The following is a 17,617-nucleotide window of genomic DNA, read 5'->3' on the forward strand; positions in this document are numbered from 1 at the left end:
TAAAATTAAGACGATATATTTTCCGTTTATTTGTAAAAATATCGGAAATTTGGCGAAATTTTTGAAAATTTTGTAATTTTCATACTTTTAATTTTTATGCATGGAAACCAAAAAATTATGTTACCTAAAATAGTTACTAAATACCATTTCCCACATGTCTACTTTAAATCAGTGTAATTTCTGAAACATAACTTTTTTTTTTGTTAGGAAGTTAGAAGGGGTCAAAGTTCATCAGCGATTTCTCATTTTTCCATCAAAATTTACAAAACTATTTTATTAGGGACCACATCACATTTGAAGTGACTTTGAGAGGCGTAGATGACAGAAAATACCCAAAAGTGACACAATCCTAAAAACTACACCCCTCAAAGTGCTCAAAACTACATCCATGAAGTGTATTAACCCTTTAGGTCAGTGTTTCTCAACTCCAGTCCTCAAGACCCACCAACAGATCATGTTTTCAGGTTTTCCTCAAGCAGGCTTTCAGGATTTCCTTAAGGTTGCACAGGTGATGGAATTATTCCCTGTTTAATATCGAGGAACACCTGAAAACATGATCTGTTGGTGGGTCTTGAGGACTGGAGTTGAGAAACACTGCTTTAGGTGCTTCACAAGAACCAAATCCATGTGGAAGGAAAAAATGAAAAGTTTATTTTTTCCCACAAAAATCTTACTTTAGCGTAAAATTTTGCATTTTCACAAGGATAACAAAGGAAAATACACCATAGTGTATTGTGCAATTTCTCCTGAGTACACAGATACCTCATATGTAGAGGAAATCAATTGTTTGGGCGCACAGCAGGGCTCGGAAGGGAAGGAGTGCCATTTGAATATTTTAACGTAAAATTGGCTGGAATCGTTAGGGGAAGCCATGTTGCATTTGGAGATCCCCTGAAGTGCCTAAAAAGTGGCACTCCCCAACAAGTGACTCCATTTTGGAAACTAGACCTCTCAAAGAATTTATGTAGATGTTGTTGAGCCGTGAAAATATAAAAATACATTTTTGCAACAAAATTGTTACTTCAACCAGGTAGCTTTTTTTTTTTACAAGGGTATCAGGAAAAAAAGCACCATAAAAGTTATTGTGCAATTTCTTCTGAGTATGCTGATACCTCATATTTGGTGAAATTTTACTATTTGGGTGCACAGCAGGGCTCGGAAGAGAAGGAGCACCATTTGAATTTTAGAGGGTATAATTGTCTGAAATAGATTGTGGACGCCAAGTTGTGTTTGGAAAGTCATTCATCTGAGGTCTTGTTTTTTGCAGGACAAGTTGATATTTCTATTGGTACCATTTTCGGGCGCATAACATTTTTGGATATTTTTTTATTTTCATATTTGGTAGGTAAAATTAACATGAAACAGCAATTCAGGAATTGGGTTTTGCGTTTTTTTTTGTTATTCACTGGTTAGTAAAAGTAACAACACAGGTTTATTCTTCGTGTCAGTACGGTTACACCAATACCACATTTACGTCATTTTTTTATGTTTTGCTGTTTTACACAATAAGAACAGTTTTCAGAAAAAATATTTTTTTTTCCATTGCTGTATTCTCAGAGCTATGACTTTTTTATTTTTCCGCTGATGGAGCTGGGTGGTGGCTTTTCAGTAATACGATTTTTGTTTATGTTTCACTGTTTTATTGTGTTTTATTCCACTTTTTTTCCACAGTATGATGAAAATCTATTTTTTATGCACTTTTTTATAAGCTGTTAACTGAAGGGGTTAAATAGTATGACAGTTTTATAGATCAGGTCGGGCCGGATGCTGCAATACCAAATGCGTGCACTTTTTTGTTTATTTTTGTTGTTATAAAAAATAAATGTATTTTTGAGTAAAAATGTTTTGTGATTTTTTTGTTTTTACATTTTGCAAGGGTTTATTTTACTTTTCTTAACTTTTTTACCAGGTCCCTACATGGGACTTTAACTTTTCCTTGTCTGATCACTGGTATAATGCATTGCCATGCAGCAGGAGCATAGCAATGCATTATACTGTCGGGCTGAGTTTGACAGGCCACCGTACATGGCAGACTCCTGTTGCCATGACAACCCTCAGGTCCTCCGTAATCGTGACACAGGAAATCCGGGAGAAGTAAGAGAAGCAGCTCTCTGTACCTCTGAAACCTCTAAGTGCTGTGATCACTATTGATCACAGCACATACAGTAGATGATCGCAAAGAGTTAACATCACCAGAACCTGATCCATTCAGATCCTGGTAATGTCTCTGGGCAGAACTACGGTTCTGCAATGGAAACCTGGTGATGGCAGTATGCAGGGGTTCACGATCACCTCCTGACCGCAGACCATTGATAAATGTCCATTATGCACAAAGCCCAACAGAAGCCGACGTTTATATACCATCGCACAGTCCTAAAGAGGTTAATGGCAATCTGTCACCAGATTTTTTGTATGTAATCTCAGAGCAGAGTTAAGTAGGGGCAGAGACCCTGATTCCATGAAGTGTCACTTACTAAGCTGTTTGTTTTAGTTTCAATAAAATCAGTGTTTTATCAGCAGGAGTTTATCACTAGACGACTAGTTGTCTCATGCCATGTAGTCCTTTTGCTCTGTCCAACCCTGCCCCAACCACAGATTGGCAACTTTCTGCTGCCTATGCACAGTGTACACAGAAAGCTGCCAATCAGTGGTGTGGGCAGAGTGTGACGCCCTGGACCCCAGGGGTCACAGGTTACAACATCACAACATACACCCCCACACTAGAAAGGTACCATCAGTCAACCATAAAGACCTGATTGCCTCCCTCAGTGTTAGACAGGCACACCAGGTGGGTGGAGTCAGGTGGAAAGACACGCCCCCCGAGGAGTCTGCTGGCCTGAGGCAGGAAAACACGACGAGTTCAGTGCAGTTGAGTCTGTAGAGTGCAGCACAGTGGAGTGGAGTGAAACAGTCAGGCAGGCAGACGGCAGTGACCGCCTGCAGGAGACCGGGAGCATGACCAGCGGAACCGTAAGGGACCGGGACAGGGTAGTGGCCTGCCGGAACCGAACCGGGGAGCTAACAGGATACCGGAGCACCAGGCAGGGTACTCAGACCCGGAACTAGGCTATATGCCACCACCATAGACGAATTAACTGACTGCGGTCTGGACCTCAGGGGTTCATTCCCACAAAACTCCCGTTAGAAGGCAACAGCCCAACCCGTCCGGATAGTAGCCACCGCCAAAGGCCAGAGATCCAAGGGCCAGCGCCTGCGGGCAAAGGAGCTCCTCTGACATCTACAAGCCGGGTAGCGGACTACCAGTGCTCAGGCACAGTGGTCAAATTACCACATAGGTGCAGGAGAAAGGTGGACATTGCCAACCCGACTAGGAAGCTGCAGCTGGCTGTGGGCACCCATTCATACCTTCATTTGGTTTACCAGTGACTCTGTGTGGTTTAATCGTGAGTACACCAGTGCCCTCAGGCACCGCACTGCGCGGCTCCGCAACCCTGCATCCAGCACCCCGGCCCTCACACCACCGGGCCCCGGGACCGACATCCCCTACCCACGGAGGGGTCAACACCTAGCTGCACCACTACACCGCTCCCGGGATTTCCCGTACCTTCACAGCAGTGGTGGTGTCCACCATCACCACAACCCGTGGGTGGCATCACGAACAATCATCCCAAAACCAAATACCCACATTCCCCCCGTGTGCAACGCCAATCCCCTTGCAGAGCGACGTGACCCCCGGGTCCGTGAGAGGCTTGAGCCACCACCCGTAGAATGCGAGCACGGATCCGAGCGGATCAGCGGCGGCAGCCGAGGCTGCGGGGCAGTACAAGAGCTCAGCATTCAGAGAACTGCTAGATCTACAGCAGAGAAAATCATGATATTTATCAAAACTATAACAAGCAGCCCAGTAAGTAATACATCGCTGGAATCAGGATCTCTGTTTTTACATTATACTGCTCTCAGATTCAGGAGTGGAACCACCGTTGGTGCAACCTGTGCAGCTGCTCAGGGGCATCGAAGAGGTAAGTGGGCCTACATACACCTCCAAGGCTGGTGGAATTGTGCATTATAATGACTACAAAGGGCCTACCAGTATATAGGCCTCTTGCATTGGAACCCTCTCCTGCCTGTGACCGCCCCCGCTAAGATTACATAGCAAAAACCTGGTGACAGGCTCGTATGGGAAAGTCTTCTTTTTCCCCTTTAAGATAGCTAATGCATAAAAAAATCATGAATGTTAATGAATTACTGAGATGATCATATGCATATTAAACATCCACTGGTATCACTCTCCCATGTGTATCTGCCCTTTCTAGCACCGAGGATTAGTATATTTAAAGCTCATGTCCCATATACCTAACGTTGACTGCTTTATGAATTGCATATGAGTTTTACAGTTTCTAAATATGTGTGACCTGAATACATCTCATGTTTTTTTGCCAATGGCAAAGAGGTGTTAAAAGGGAATGCTGCTGCTCACTGTTTCACCCCATGAAGGAGCAATACATGGTCTAATGTCCCTTTGAATTACCTCCATACAAGCAATGCTTATTCGGAGATGGCAGATTCCAGTTTTAGGGAACTGGTAAATCATAAGCGATTAAGAATCAGACTCTCCTATGGCATTCTCAGTGTGATAATGCCAGGTTGAGATGTCAGTGCCAATGCACGCCTCTGTTTACTAAACATGATTCCTTCTGAGATGATTTATTTTCTTCTGTAATCATTGTAAATAGTTGCATGCTCCAGCATTGCCGTACTCACCTTAAAAGCATTTCCAACTCCAGAGAGCAGAAGAACCAGATGCTGCCCGTGCCTAGAAAAATAAAAATGTACAACCGTGAACAAAAGATTAAAAATAGTCTGAAATGTCTATTGTATTGAATGGAAATGGACTCGAGTGCCAAAATTTATAATGTGTATCTTAAAATTATAAAAGAACTCTCCTGTCTACATTCATTCACAAAGTACCCAGCAAGGGGCATCCATTAGTGAAAAACACATACCCTACTAAATTAGCTATAAAATCCTAAAAGTCATTCATGTACGATCTCTACATTGTCATGTTCCAGCATCATCCACCATTCATGATACATTAGCTTGGCCAGGTATCAAAGCAATAGTAAGTTCTACATAAAGATAAATGAATGCTACCAAGATTATGTCTGACCATGAGCCTACAGAGACAATCCATGTTATCAGTACATAGTAAATACTGTTGCAAAATAGACAAAAGTCCATCAAGTTCAACCAAATGAGGTGTTGGTAAATGGTAAACGGAAGGAACCACATTGCATGGTGTAGCCTGCCCTAAAGAAGCTAATTTTTCCCTCCTGATCCTAATTTTCAATTTACCAGACCAATTATTCAGAACAGAACTTTACACATTCACATTAACATTTATTTTCTTCTAAAAAAAGCATGTAAGCGTTTTGGTGAACCATCACCGGTTCCCACTCTGTCCAACTCATGATGTAGACTATTCCACAGATTACTTATGACAAAGAAGCCTTGTCTCCTCTGGAGATTGAACCTTTCTTTCTCCAGGTAGAAGGAGTGTTCCCTTGTTTTTAAGGGGGTTTTACAGAATACAGAAATATGCTAGAGGATAAAGTATCAATGTAATTCATGAGCTTGAGCCATTGCTTAATTTCCATGTAAAGGGATCCATACTTAGACACTTCAGATTTTGAGTGGGAGACATATGTCTCTGGGATTCAAACAACACCAAAGAAAGAATCCCATCACCTCTCAAGTCTAAAGGGGGCTTTACACGCAATGACATCACTAACGAGATGTCGTTGGGGTCACGGAATTCGTGACGCACATCTGGCCTCGTTAGTGATGTTGTTGCGTGTGAAACGCACGAATGACCGCTAATGATCAAAATTACTCACCATATCGTTGATCGTTGACACGTCGTTCTAATCTCAAATACCGTTGCTGTTGCAGGACGCAGGTTGTTCGTCCTTCCTGAGGCAGCACACATCGCTATGTGTGACACCGCAGGAACGAGGAACAACAGCATACCTGCGGCCGCCAGCAATGAGGAATGAAGGAGGTGGGTGGGATGTTCCGGCCGCTCATCTCCGCCCCTCCGCTTCTATTGGGCGGCCACTTAGTGATGCCGCTGTGACGCCGAACGAACCTCCCCCTTAGAAAGGAGGCGGTTCACCGGCCACAGCGGCGTCGCTAGCCAGGTAAGTATGTGTGATGGGGACTAACTATGTTGTGCGCTACGGGCAGCGATTTGCCCGTGACGCACAACCGACGGGGGCGGGTGCTTTCACCAGCGACATTGCTAGCGATGTCGCTGTGTGTAAAGTGGCCTTTACACTAGATATAACATAGTGCAGCAGAGGAGACCAGTTAATTGATTTTGGGAGCGATCTCCACTTCTGTTGTGACCGCACACTCCCGCAGTCACAACGAGAGCTGTAAGAATCACCCTCACATCGCACATCCATCAGTCCTATGAAGGAATACAGAGTCTTCATAAAGATGGCGCTGGAGATAGCGCTATGCGCAGGATCCAACTCAAACGCCATCTTACTAAAGAGTTTGCTGCAACAGTTGTACAGTAAATGCTAATGAGCAGGCGCCAGAATTAAAGTCTATGATGGCGACAGGGGGAGGAAGGCCAGGCAGGCAGACAGGGGCGGGCATAGATAGCAAAACCTGACCCCTATATTCTCGCCCCTGTTGCATCTGTGAATCAAATAACAGTGCATTTCTGTACCTTTACTTGCAAATATTACTGTAATAAAACATCCTAATGCAAAACAAAAGGTATGCTTAGAGTCAGCATCTTAGCACCAGTAGAACTCTGGCTTTCCTTTAGACATGAAAATCCTCCTGGTTGGTTTTCTTTAAGGAAGATTAACCATTAAACAAATAATTCATCATTGACCAGGATTTATTGCGAACCTGCTCTTTCATGGCTTAATGGATGGACATATCATTTCAGTGCTGGTAGGGATATGTGCAGGTATGTCCACATGATATATATCTCTTTTTAACATGTGCAGACATTTTACATTTTGACTGACACATTTCATACTAGAATTACATAAGCTCCATTTTCGAACAGACATGACAGCCTATTCAATGTACTAACATCAACGAGGAGCTGTATGATCTTTACCAGTGCAAAACATTGGAATAGAAGTATGGTAATTTGGTTATTTTATGCTCGTTTTGTTACACGTTTTTGTTGCGCTGCCTTAATATTTGTGAATACCAAAGAGCAAGTCAAGTTTCCTTATACCCGTGTGGTTGTAGTTTTTCATATCAGTTATTAAATTTTAGAAAATAATTATTTAAATAAATGCTATAAAATGAGTCCACCAGACATATAAAACTGTGGTTATCACAGGCTAATCATTACTGGCTGTGAATATTGTGATAGGACGTCATGAGCAAGCTATACTGTAAGGCCAGGGCCACACGGGGCACTAGTGCGATGCTCGCATGACACTCGGCTCGCGCTGGTAGCGCAGCAGGAGGCGAGTGTCATGCTAGTATCCCTGTGACTGAGGTCCGACTGTGCGAGCGGACCTCAGCTGCGGGGGGCGGGCCGGCATTGAGGAGGGGCGGGAGGGATTTCTCTCCCTCTCTCTTCCGTTGACGGCTATTGCGATTCTCGCTCTACACACGTGGTACCCTGGTGTACTGCGAGTGCAGTGCGATTTTTCTCTCGCCCCATTAACTTGAATGGGTGCGAGAGAAAAGAGTCTCGCATTACAATCGCAGCATACTGTGATTGTTTTCTCGGTCCGATTAGGGCTGAGAAAATAATCGCTCATGTGCGCTGATATACAGGCTAATATTGGTCCGAGTGGAATGCGATGTTTTATCGCACTCCACTCGCACCGATTTTCTCACCGTGTGGCTTAGGCCTAAATCCAACTTTAGCAACTGTATCAACAAGAATTAAAGTCTGCTTTCTCAACATTTTTCATAGTAAATCAGTCATTTAGCATTGCAAGTGTCAGGGCTTATCCAACAATCCAGAAAAAAAGCTGGTTTTGGGCAGCTTATGAAGCTGTCGCTCACTTTGGCATTGAATATTGGGAATTGTGCGCATAACAGCTCCCGTAATGCGTTTATCTGTGTTGAGCTGCATTTGCTTGTTTTCTTTCACAATCATATAATATGCAGTTTTTCGGTATACAAACAAGTCCTAGAACAGGAATCATCTCCAAACAACCTCTGAGCTCAGCTGCCTACACAAATAGTACAAAAAAGTAAGTTACTCCAAGATAGAGAACTTCTCAAACACGTTTAATAGGGAGATCATTAGGGAGAAATAAAAACAGTTTTCACTGCAACCAAGAAACCACAGCAAACAGTGCAGACCCCTGTGTGAGCTTAAAAATCGACTTCTTTTTGATTAACTTAATATTCTCTGGAGCTGTATAACAGATTCTAACAGGGAAGCCTGTGTCACTACTGATGCTAATCGCGAGCAGAATGCAAGTATCTGTGCCATGCTGTCTATAAAAAATGTATCAACTGGAAACATGTCCAGCCCGAAGATAAAAAATACCAGGCTGAACCTTTTCTAGCTCTTTTCTACACAGAAAGTGGAAGAATATTTTAATAAACAAGTTATAACCAGTACCACACAAATGACTTGCCTACTTTCCCCAACTCCATGAATATTGCACTTCCTATTTTTCAATGTATTTACACCTAATAAAATGCATAAATACAGTATATCACATTTTTGTAAATATTGTATTGTATCTTTTCATGGGACAACACTGAATATATAACACTTTGATACAATGTAAAGTAGTCAGGGTACATCTTGTATAACAGTGTAAATTTGGTGTGCCCTTTAAATACCTCAAGATAGAGCCATTAATGTCAAAACCGCTAGCAACAAAACTGCTTACACTCCTAAGTGAAAAGTGTCCCTAAAATGTCAACATTTTGTGTGACCACCATTATTTTCAAGCACTGCCTTAACTTTCTTGGGCATGAAGGTCCTAAGAGCATCACAGGAGCCAATGGAATCCTCTTCCACTCGTACATGAAGACATCACGGAGCTGGTGGATAGACCTTGTGCTCCTCCACATTACGTTTGAGGATGCCCCACAAATGCTCAATAGGGTTCAGGTCTTTATCATGGTGGAATACTGCCCTGTGGCCAAGCTTCCGAAGGGATGGGTTCATGCTCTGCTTCAGTATAACACAGTACATGTTGGCATTCGTGGTTTCTTCAATGAATTGTAGCTACCCACAGCAAACAGCACTCAGTCCCAAACTATTACCCTTCCACCACCATGCTTCACTGTAGGCAAGACACACTTGTCTTTATGCTTCTCACTTGGTTTTCGCTATAAATGCTTGACACCATCTGTACCAATTATGTGTATCTTCCCTCGCTGAGAACAGAGAGTAGTAGAGAATGGGTTTCACAGCCGCGCCAAAAGACTACTGGATTCTTCTCAGATTAATGTTTCTTTTATTTCATAACAGGTCAAGTCTATGCGTTTCAGGAGAACACAGCTCCCTTCTTCAGGACAAACCAGCAAAGAATCATCAAATCATCAAAGCGATTTGATGATTCTTTGCTGGTTTGTCCTGAAGAAGGGAGCTGTGTTCTCCTGAAACGCGTAGACTTGACCTGTTATGAAATAAAAGAAACATTAATCTGAGAAGAATCCAGTAGTCTTTTGGCGCGGCTGTGAAACCCATTCTCTACTACTCTCTGTTATCTGCCTCATGGGGACCGCTGCCGGGACTTGGTGTTACATGCTGCTATAGGTGTTGTGACTGTCACAACCCGAATTGGTGAGTAGGATTATTCTTTGCTTCACCCTATATATATTGGGGTAAGACCCTATTGCGCTTTCTTTTTCCACAGTTTTCATTCCCTCGCTGAGAGGCACTTGGTACTTAAGGCACTCTACCACTAAGGGAGGGGCCTGAGCCACATGATTAGTTAGTTAGTGGTCTGTTCCATAGCTAGATAGTTGTCAGGTCTCCTTGTCTACTGTTTCTACTGTGTCCATGCCGGTGTACATTTTTTTATTCCTGCTTCCCACTCCAGCTCTATGCCTCTGCCTGAACTATACCATGAGATGCCGCAGATGCCTGAAGACCCATCTCTTCCAACAAGCCTCCAACCTACAATAACCCTCAGTCCAGTACACCACTGCGCAACCAGCTCTGTCCTCACCTATTATACCCTCCCCCATTCCCTGTAGACTGTGAGCCCTGGCGGACAGGGTCCTCTCTCCTCCTATACCTGTCTGTTTTGTATTGTTAATGATTATTGTTCGTATACCCTCTTTCACTTGTAAAGCGCCATGGAATAAATTGCACTATAATACTAAATAATAATAATAATGTGGGAACAGCAAAATCAAATTCTGGCCCACCTATGGTCTGTGAATGTCCACTTGAACACTCCAGCTTCTGCGCCACTTGTATCCAGGCCTCATCTGTCTACCCCATTTCACTTTTACGGCAACCCCTAGCAACATCGAGGTTTCATCAACCAGTACACCCTGCACTTTGAGCTGTTGTTCCACCAGTTTTCTTCAGATCAATCCAAAGTGACATTCCTGATGTCGCACCACAGTGAAGAGGTTCTCACTTGGACCAATTCCCTATGGGAGAGAAATGACCCAATTACCACTGACATTCTGGAATTTCTGCAGGCCGTCCGGAAAGTTTTTGATGAGCCAGGCCGTGTCGTGTCTTCTACGTCCTCTATTCTGCAGTTGCACCAAGGAATCCAGACTGTGACACAATATGCAGTTAAATTCTGCACTTTCTCTCTTCTGAACTAGGATCAAAAAATAAGGCGGTGGTGTCCAACTTTAGTAAGGACAAACGGGCCAGTCGCGATATTACCGGTACTCTGGATGATCTTATCTCCTTAGGCACACGGGTCGATTGCAGGTCGCAGGAACGATCCAAGGAAGTATGTCGTGAAAAGAAACTTATGCGCCTGGCTTCAGTCTTCCAGAGACCGTTAGCTTCTCAGGCTCCAGCTTTCCCTACAGTTCCTGAACCAGTGCAGGTGGATAATATCAAGATGGGTTGAGTTTCAACTGTTTAGGAGAAGAGAACTTCATCCAGGCTTGTCCTTTGAGTCCGGGACTCTCTTGTCTTGGCTCAGTAGGAGGGATAACCATCGGCAAAAGCAGTTTCTCTTCTTTTTTGACCTTGTCTGTGTTGTATGGAAGAGTTCAATTCTCTAAAACAGCTCATCTGGACTCCAGTTATGTTGGCAGTTTTGTTAAGTGAGCTGTGGTGGATCGTTACCAGATCCCCATCTGACACCTTCTGAAGCCCTTGGTGGTGTCGTCGGTGGATGGAATGCTCCTGTCCGATCCCATATGCTTCCTTTCTGAGCCTGTGGAACAATGCATGGGAGATATACATTCCGAGAAGATATCCTTCCTTGTTCTTCCAAACTGGTCTTGCTCGTTTCTTCTAGGTCTTGCTTAGGAGCTCTTTGTCTGAGGGGGCTGCAGGTTTCAGCTGAGAGAGAGAAGCTGTCCAATGGTGTCTCAGGTAGAGCGTGTCTGTGAGGTAGATGCCCATAGCAAGTAAGATAGAGAGACTGTCTAAGTGAAGTCTGCAAGAGTCAGCTGAAAGCTGGAGTAGTCTGCTGCTAACCAAAGGAAAAAGTCTGTTTAATGTTGGACAGTCAGTCCTGTGTCTGAGCGGTCTTGGAGCTGGGAGGAAACCAGAGTGTCCGTACAGTGAGTATCCCACTGCAAGAAACCATAGTGCAGTGTGAACTAAGAACATATATTTTTAGACTGGCCTACCGTCACTTTTCACTAATATTTCCTGTTCTCTTTTCTTAACTATTCCTCAGACATTGCTCCCTCATATTATCGGTTTACACACTCTTCATGCACTCACTAGCACTATATAGATACTGGCAAGTGATCGGTTCATGAAGCTTTTTTTAAGTGCCTCTATTTATTATATTGATGGCTGGACCTTACACAACAAGCACTTTTTACCTTTCTCGTCAACCCTATGTCCTCATAGATTGCGAGCATGGCCCTCACTCCTCTTGGTATTGTGTTGACTTGTGTGTAACTCTGTAATGTCTTATTTTGTTTGTAGATATCTGTTCTGAAGTATAAATGTTGCTGAATTTGTTGGCACTAAAGAAATACAATTAGTATTATTATTATTACTGGAGGAGATGTGAGTGAATTTGGTAACTTCAGCAGATAGTAGGGCAAAAAAAGAGCTTGAAGATTTGACCTTCTGTGACTGGGTGACTAGGTCACAGATGGTAAGTGAACTGGATGAAGTGTAGAGTGTAGAGATGATGATGGTAATGGTGAAGTAGATTTGTTTGTCAAGGCGAAAAACAGAATTATACTGTATTTTTAAAGAGGTTGTCCAGGTTTATGATACAAGAATGCAGTCACTCTATATTATTGCAGACTGATGAATCATGACAGCATTGACACACTGTCATGATTCCCCAGTACTCTTTGTGCCAGTTAGTGGTCACATGACCACTTGTATGTGATTTACATACGTAATGCAGCCAGAGGCGGTAGTCATGGGAGAGGGATACAGTCCTGCTCTCGCCCCAGCACTCTACAGACACAGGGGGAGTGGATGGATGGTGGAGTGGGTGTGGATGTGTTACCTGGGATCAGTGGTGCTTCTTGGCTACAAGCTGGCTTCTTAGGGTCTGGTTAACACTGTATGATTCTACGTGCATGGTTACTAGAAATGACTTCACACCGGTTAAAAACTGCATAATGTTTATTTGCAATAGATTTTAAACACTATTTCACTTCCCTTTCAACAGGGTTAACACTCAACTTCTCATCAGGCATTTTCATATCAGCACGCTTTGGCTCTTGAATTATAGCTGCAGGTAGAGTCCCACCAGCTACCAAGGAGAATGAGGGTTTGGCGTTTTTCTGTTGGGTGCTAGCCCCCCTTCTAGCTAGGTAGCCCAGGACCAGTGACACCTAACTGGTAGTACTGTGTCAGAGCCACACATGGAATATTTACACACCCTACCATTACTTATACATACAGTACAGACCAAAAGTTTGGACACACCTTCTCATTCAAACAGTTTTCTTTATTTTCATGACTCTGAAATTTGTAGATTCACAGTGAAGGCATCAAAAATATGAATTAACACATGTGGAATGAAATACTTAAAAAAAAAAGTGTGAAACAACTGAAAATATGTCTTATGTTCTAGGTTCTTCAAAGTAGCCACCTTTTGCTTTGATTACTGCTCTGCACACTCTTGGCATTCTCTCGATGAGCTTCAAGAGGTAGTCACCGGAAATGGTTTTCACTTCACAGGTGCGCCCTGTCAGGTTTAATAAGTGGGATTTCTTGTCTTATAAATGGGGTTGGGACCATCAGTTGTGTTGTGCAGAAGTCTGGTGGATACACAGCTGATAATCTTAATGAATAGACTGTTAGAATTTGTATTATGGCAAGAAAAAAGCAGCTAAGTAAAGAAAAATGAGTGGCCATCATTACTTTAAGAAATGAAGGTCAGTCAGTCCGAAAAATTGGGAAAACTTTGAAAGTGTCCCCAAGTGCAGTGGCAAAACCATCAAACGCTACAAAGAAACTGGCTCACATGAGGACCGCCCCAGGAAAGGAAGACCAAGAGTCACCTCTGCTGAAAAGGATAAGTTTATCCGAGTCACTAGCCTCAGAAATCGCAGGTTAACAGCAGCTCAGATTAGAGACCAGGTCAATGCCACACAGAGTTCTAGCAGCAGACACATATCTAGAACAACTGTTAAGAGGAGACTTTGTGCAGCAGGCCTTCATGGTAAAATAGCTGCTAGCAAACCACTGCTAAGGACAGGCAACAAGCAGAAGAGACTTGTTTGGGCTAAAAAACACAAGGAATGGACATTAGACCAGTGGAAATCTGTGCTGTGGTCTGATGAGTCCAAATTTGAGATCTTTGGGTCCAACCACTGTGTCTTTGTGCGACACAGAAAAGGTGAACGGATGGACTCTACATGCCTGGTTCCGACCATAAAGCATGGAGGAGGAGGTGTGATGGTGTGGGGGTGCTTTGCTGGTGACACTCTTGGGGATTTATTTAAAATTGAAGGCATACTGAACCAGCATGGCTACCACAGCATCTTGCAGCGGCATGCTATTCCATCCGGTTTTCATTTAGCTGGACCATCATTTATTTTTCCAACAGGACACTAACCCCAAACACACCTCCAGGCTATGTAAGGGCTATTTGAGAGGGAGAGGGATGGGGTGCTACGCCAGATGACCTGGCCTCCACAGTCACTAGACTTGAACCCAATCAAGATGGTTTTCGGGTGAGCTGGACCGTAGAGTGAAGGCAAAAGGGCCAACAAGTGCTAAACATCTCTGGGAACTCCTTCAAAACTGTTGGAAGACCATTTCCGGTGACTACCTCTTGAAGCTCATCAAGAGAATGCCAAGAGTGTGCAAAGCAGTAATCAAAGCAAAAGGTGGCTACTTTGAAGAACCAAGAATATAAGACATATTTTCAGAGGTTTCACACTTTTTTGTTAAGTATTTCATTCCACATGTGTTAATTCATAGTTTTGATGCCTTCAATGTGAATCTACAATTTTCAGAGTCATGAAAATAAAAAAAACTCTTTGAATGAGAAGGTGTGTCCAAACGTTTGGTCTGTACTGTATAAATACACACTTATATAACAATGACGTCTTCTGGAGGTTGTAGGTCTCAGTCCACTCTACACATACTTGCTGTTACATGCCGATAAAAAGTATAATAGAAACACAATACCACTTCTGCATTTTTTACCAACTCCTGGATTTGGCTTACAAATATTGAGGTAAAAAACTCACCAAATACTCAATGTGTGAAAAAGACCTTAATATTAATAAAGATATCTCTTGCATCCCAACCTCCAAACCCAATTCATCCCCGAGCTGAACAAAGCTCCTGGTGCCCAGTCATCCACGCTGATTTCCTTGTAAATTTTAGCGCTTCTTTCTAATCAGACCTCGGTCACAGTGAAGAGGAGCAGCCTGAAGCTGATTTTACTCTCATATCAGAAAGCTGAGCCTATATTTACCACGTACCTTTGAGCCTATGACATTAAATGTCAGAGCACACTACCTCAGAGAAGCACTGATGACTTCTTCTTTTTCTACAGTCTGTCTTAAGTGCAGGACTCTGAAGGAAGGGTGCACTATTTCAACACTCCTTAGTCAGGAAAAAACTGTTAAAGTTACTATCGAGCAAAATATTAATAGTACAAGTTAGCCCAAATTCCGAATTCTATGTATTCTCAGTATGACAATAAATTATACATGTGGCAGGTCCTTGAAACTTGTACAAGTGTCACTAGGGGAGAATGTGACGGCACTACCGTAGAAGCGTCTAGGCCTTGACATTATTTAGACAAGTAAATGAGCGGTTGGGTGTCGGTAAAAATGATAACCGTCCAGCGACAGATTGCCAAACATGTTTAGCTAATTCTCTAGAGGTCTAAAATGTCTTTTTATGCTTTAGGTTTTGTTATGCATATTAGCCTGGAGATTTGCCAGAGGCTGTTGCTAAATAAATGAACAGAAGCCATCCTTTTCATACCACATATCCCACATTGCACATGCACTAGAAAACTGATATGAATGGACTAAGTGTTAACAATAAAGAGCATAGAAACCAACAATGTTCTCTAGGGTCATAACAGAGTGTGGGAAGCTGCCGTATTACAACTAACACTCAGTCAATAACAATGTACACAAATGAAAAGCACATAAAACGCGCGTTACATCAGGACAACAACAATCGGTGGTGAATTATACAAAGATTACAGAAGATCTGTCGAATATGCTGCTATTTGTAAATTCATGATATACTGTCCCATTTTTTAAAATTCCTTTATGGAGAGTTGCATGATATGTGCAATGTTTGATGGATGTTTTTATACACCGCGCATTTCAAATCACCCAAAATATTTTGGCTTGGCTAATCAAGAATCCTCCATTATATTTTAGCCATTTGTTGGTGGACTTACTGGCATGTTTATGGTCATTTTTATGCAGAAACAGAAGTTCCAGGCGGCACACAATCCTTGAAGGTGCACGTGTCCAAGGAAGGCATCCACAGTATAATTAATACAAAGGACCGGCACTCCAAATCTTCTGAAATATTTTTGTAGTTTATTCCATCATAATCATAATATACAGGCGTAAATATTTATTTATTTATTTATATATTTCAGTCAGACGGCCAGATCCTGGGAAGGTGGCGTGCAGAAGGAAAATATCCACCCCACCAATGTCTAAAACCTCTTCCTCCACATGAGAGAAGTCTGCAGGAGCCTTTATCAGATGGTGTTTATATACATGTTCTCTTACAACCACCCAAATGTCTATGTGATCCACATGAATATATATAAAGATAAAAGCTGGAAATCTCTTCCATTGGAATACATGTACACGAATTCCTTCCAGCCAAAGGAAATCTAACCTGCTTCTATACTTCATCCTCTGGAAAATCTTGTATCATAAACTATTCTTGGTGGTACTCCTTCCATCCTGCTCCATTATTTTCTACTCTTCTGAAACAGCCCTCTTGTGAAGCGACTATACATGATAAAGGCCGTTGGGCCGAAACGTCCACCATCTTTTGTCGCCATCAAATAAATAATCACTTTTTTGCAAAGAAAAAAACTTTTTGTCTTCATTTTATCAACAAGAGAGTGCAGTGTCTATTATATAATACGTTCTGGGACTATTGACCCCACACTAGCACCTCTAATGAAACCATACTCTAGCTGAGTGCACAACAATACCCTATAACTCGGACAAAATGGGCACAGCAGGGGTGGAGCAGGGCATGGCTAAACCACCTGTGTAATTTATAAAAAATGTACACCATTTCAATGAGATAAATTTCACCAGAAATGTACTACAGTCCCTTACTTAAGTACATTCCTGAAGCAGGAGTCCGCCACTTTAAAGACAACCATAAATTTATTAAGTGGCGCTCAGTGCTTGATGAGTTAGACACCTCTTACTCTAGCACATACCTTTATTAGGCCTGGTGTGTACAAAACTGGTCTTAATGAATCATATCCAAAGTGTTCATCTTTAGAGATGAGCAAATTTGAATAGTAAAGTGTTCAAGATCGGAGTTCGGATGCTATATGTATGCAAACCACTCAAGCGAGCATCACTGTGCTTGAGTACTCTTGGTGCTTAGCCCAGTGTGAGCCGCTTGCAGTGTTAGGCCTAAGCCACATGGCGAGAAAATCGGAGTGAGTGGAATGCAATAAAGCATCGCATTCCACTTGGACCAATATTAACCTATGTGCCAGCACCCGTGAGCAATTATTTTCTCAGCCCTAATCGGACCGAGAAAACAGTCGCAGCATGCTGTGGGTGCAATGCGATCCTTGTTTCTCTCACACCCATTCAAGTCTATGGGGCGAGAGAAAAATCCCACTGCACTCGCATTACACCGGTGTAATGCGAGTGCAGAGCGAGAATGGCAATAGCCGGCAACGGTGAAGAGAGGGAGATAAATCCCTTACTCTCCTCCTCAGCACCGGCCCGCCTCCCGCAGCTGTGGTCCGATCGCATGATCGGACCACAGTCACAATGACACTCGCATGACACTCGGATCCCGTTGTGCTGCCAGCGTGAGCCG

The 17,617-nt window shown here is 42.9% G+C and overlaps 1 protein-coding gene across 1 annotated transcript in view; it reads right to left on the reverse strand.

The window, feature by feature from the left end:
• The window catches only part of LOC142291480 (UPF0462 protein C4orf33 homolog), a 77,808-nt gene that overhangs the window by 41,482 nt on the left and 18,709 nt on the right, over positions 1-17,617 (reverse strand). Inside the window, exon 4 of the mRNA XM_075336040.1 lies at positions 4,723-4,774. Within this exon, the coding sequence (XP_075192155.1) occupies positions 4,723-4,774 (52 nt within the window). The remainder of the gene's footprint in view (positions 1-4,722; positions 4,775-17,617) is intronic.

This window comes from Anomaloglossus baeobatrachus, chromosome 1, assembly GCF_048569485.1.
Source record: "Anomaloglossus baeobatrachus isolate aAnoBae1 chromosome 1, aAnoBae1.hap1, whole genome shotgun sequence".
Taxonomy (NCBI): Eukaryota; Metazoa; Chordata; class Amphibia; order Anura; family Aromobatidae; genus Anomaloglossus; species Anomaloglossus baeobatrachus.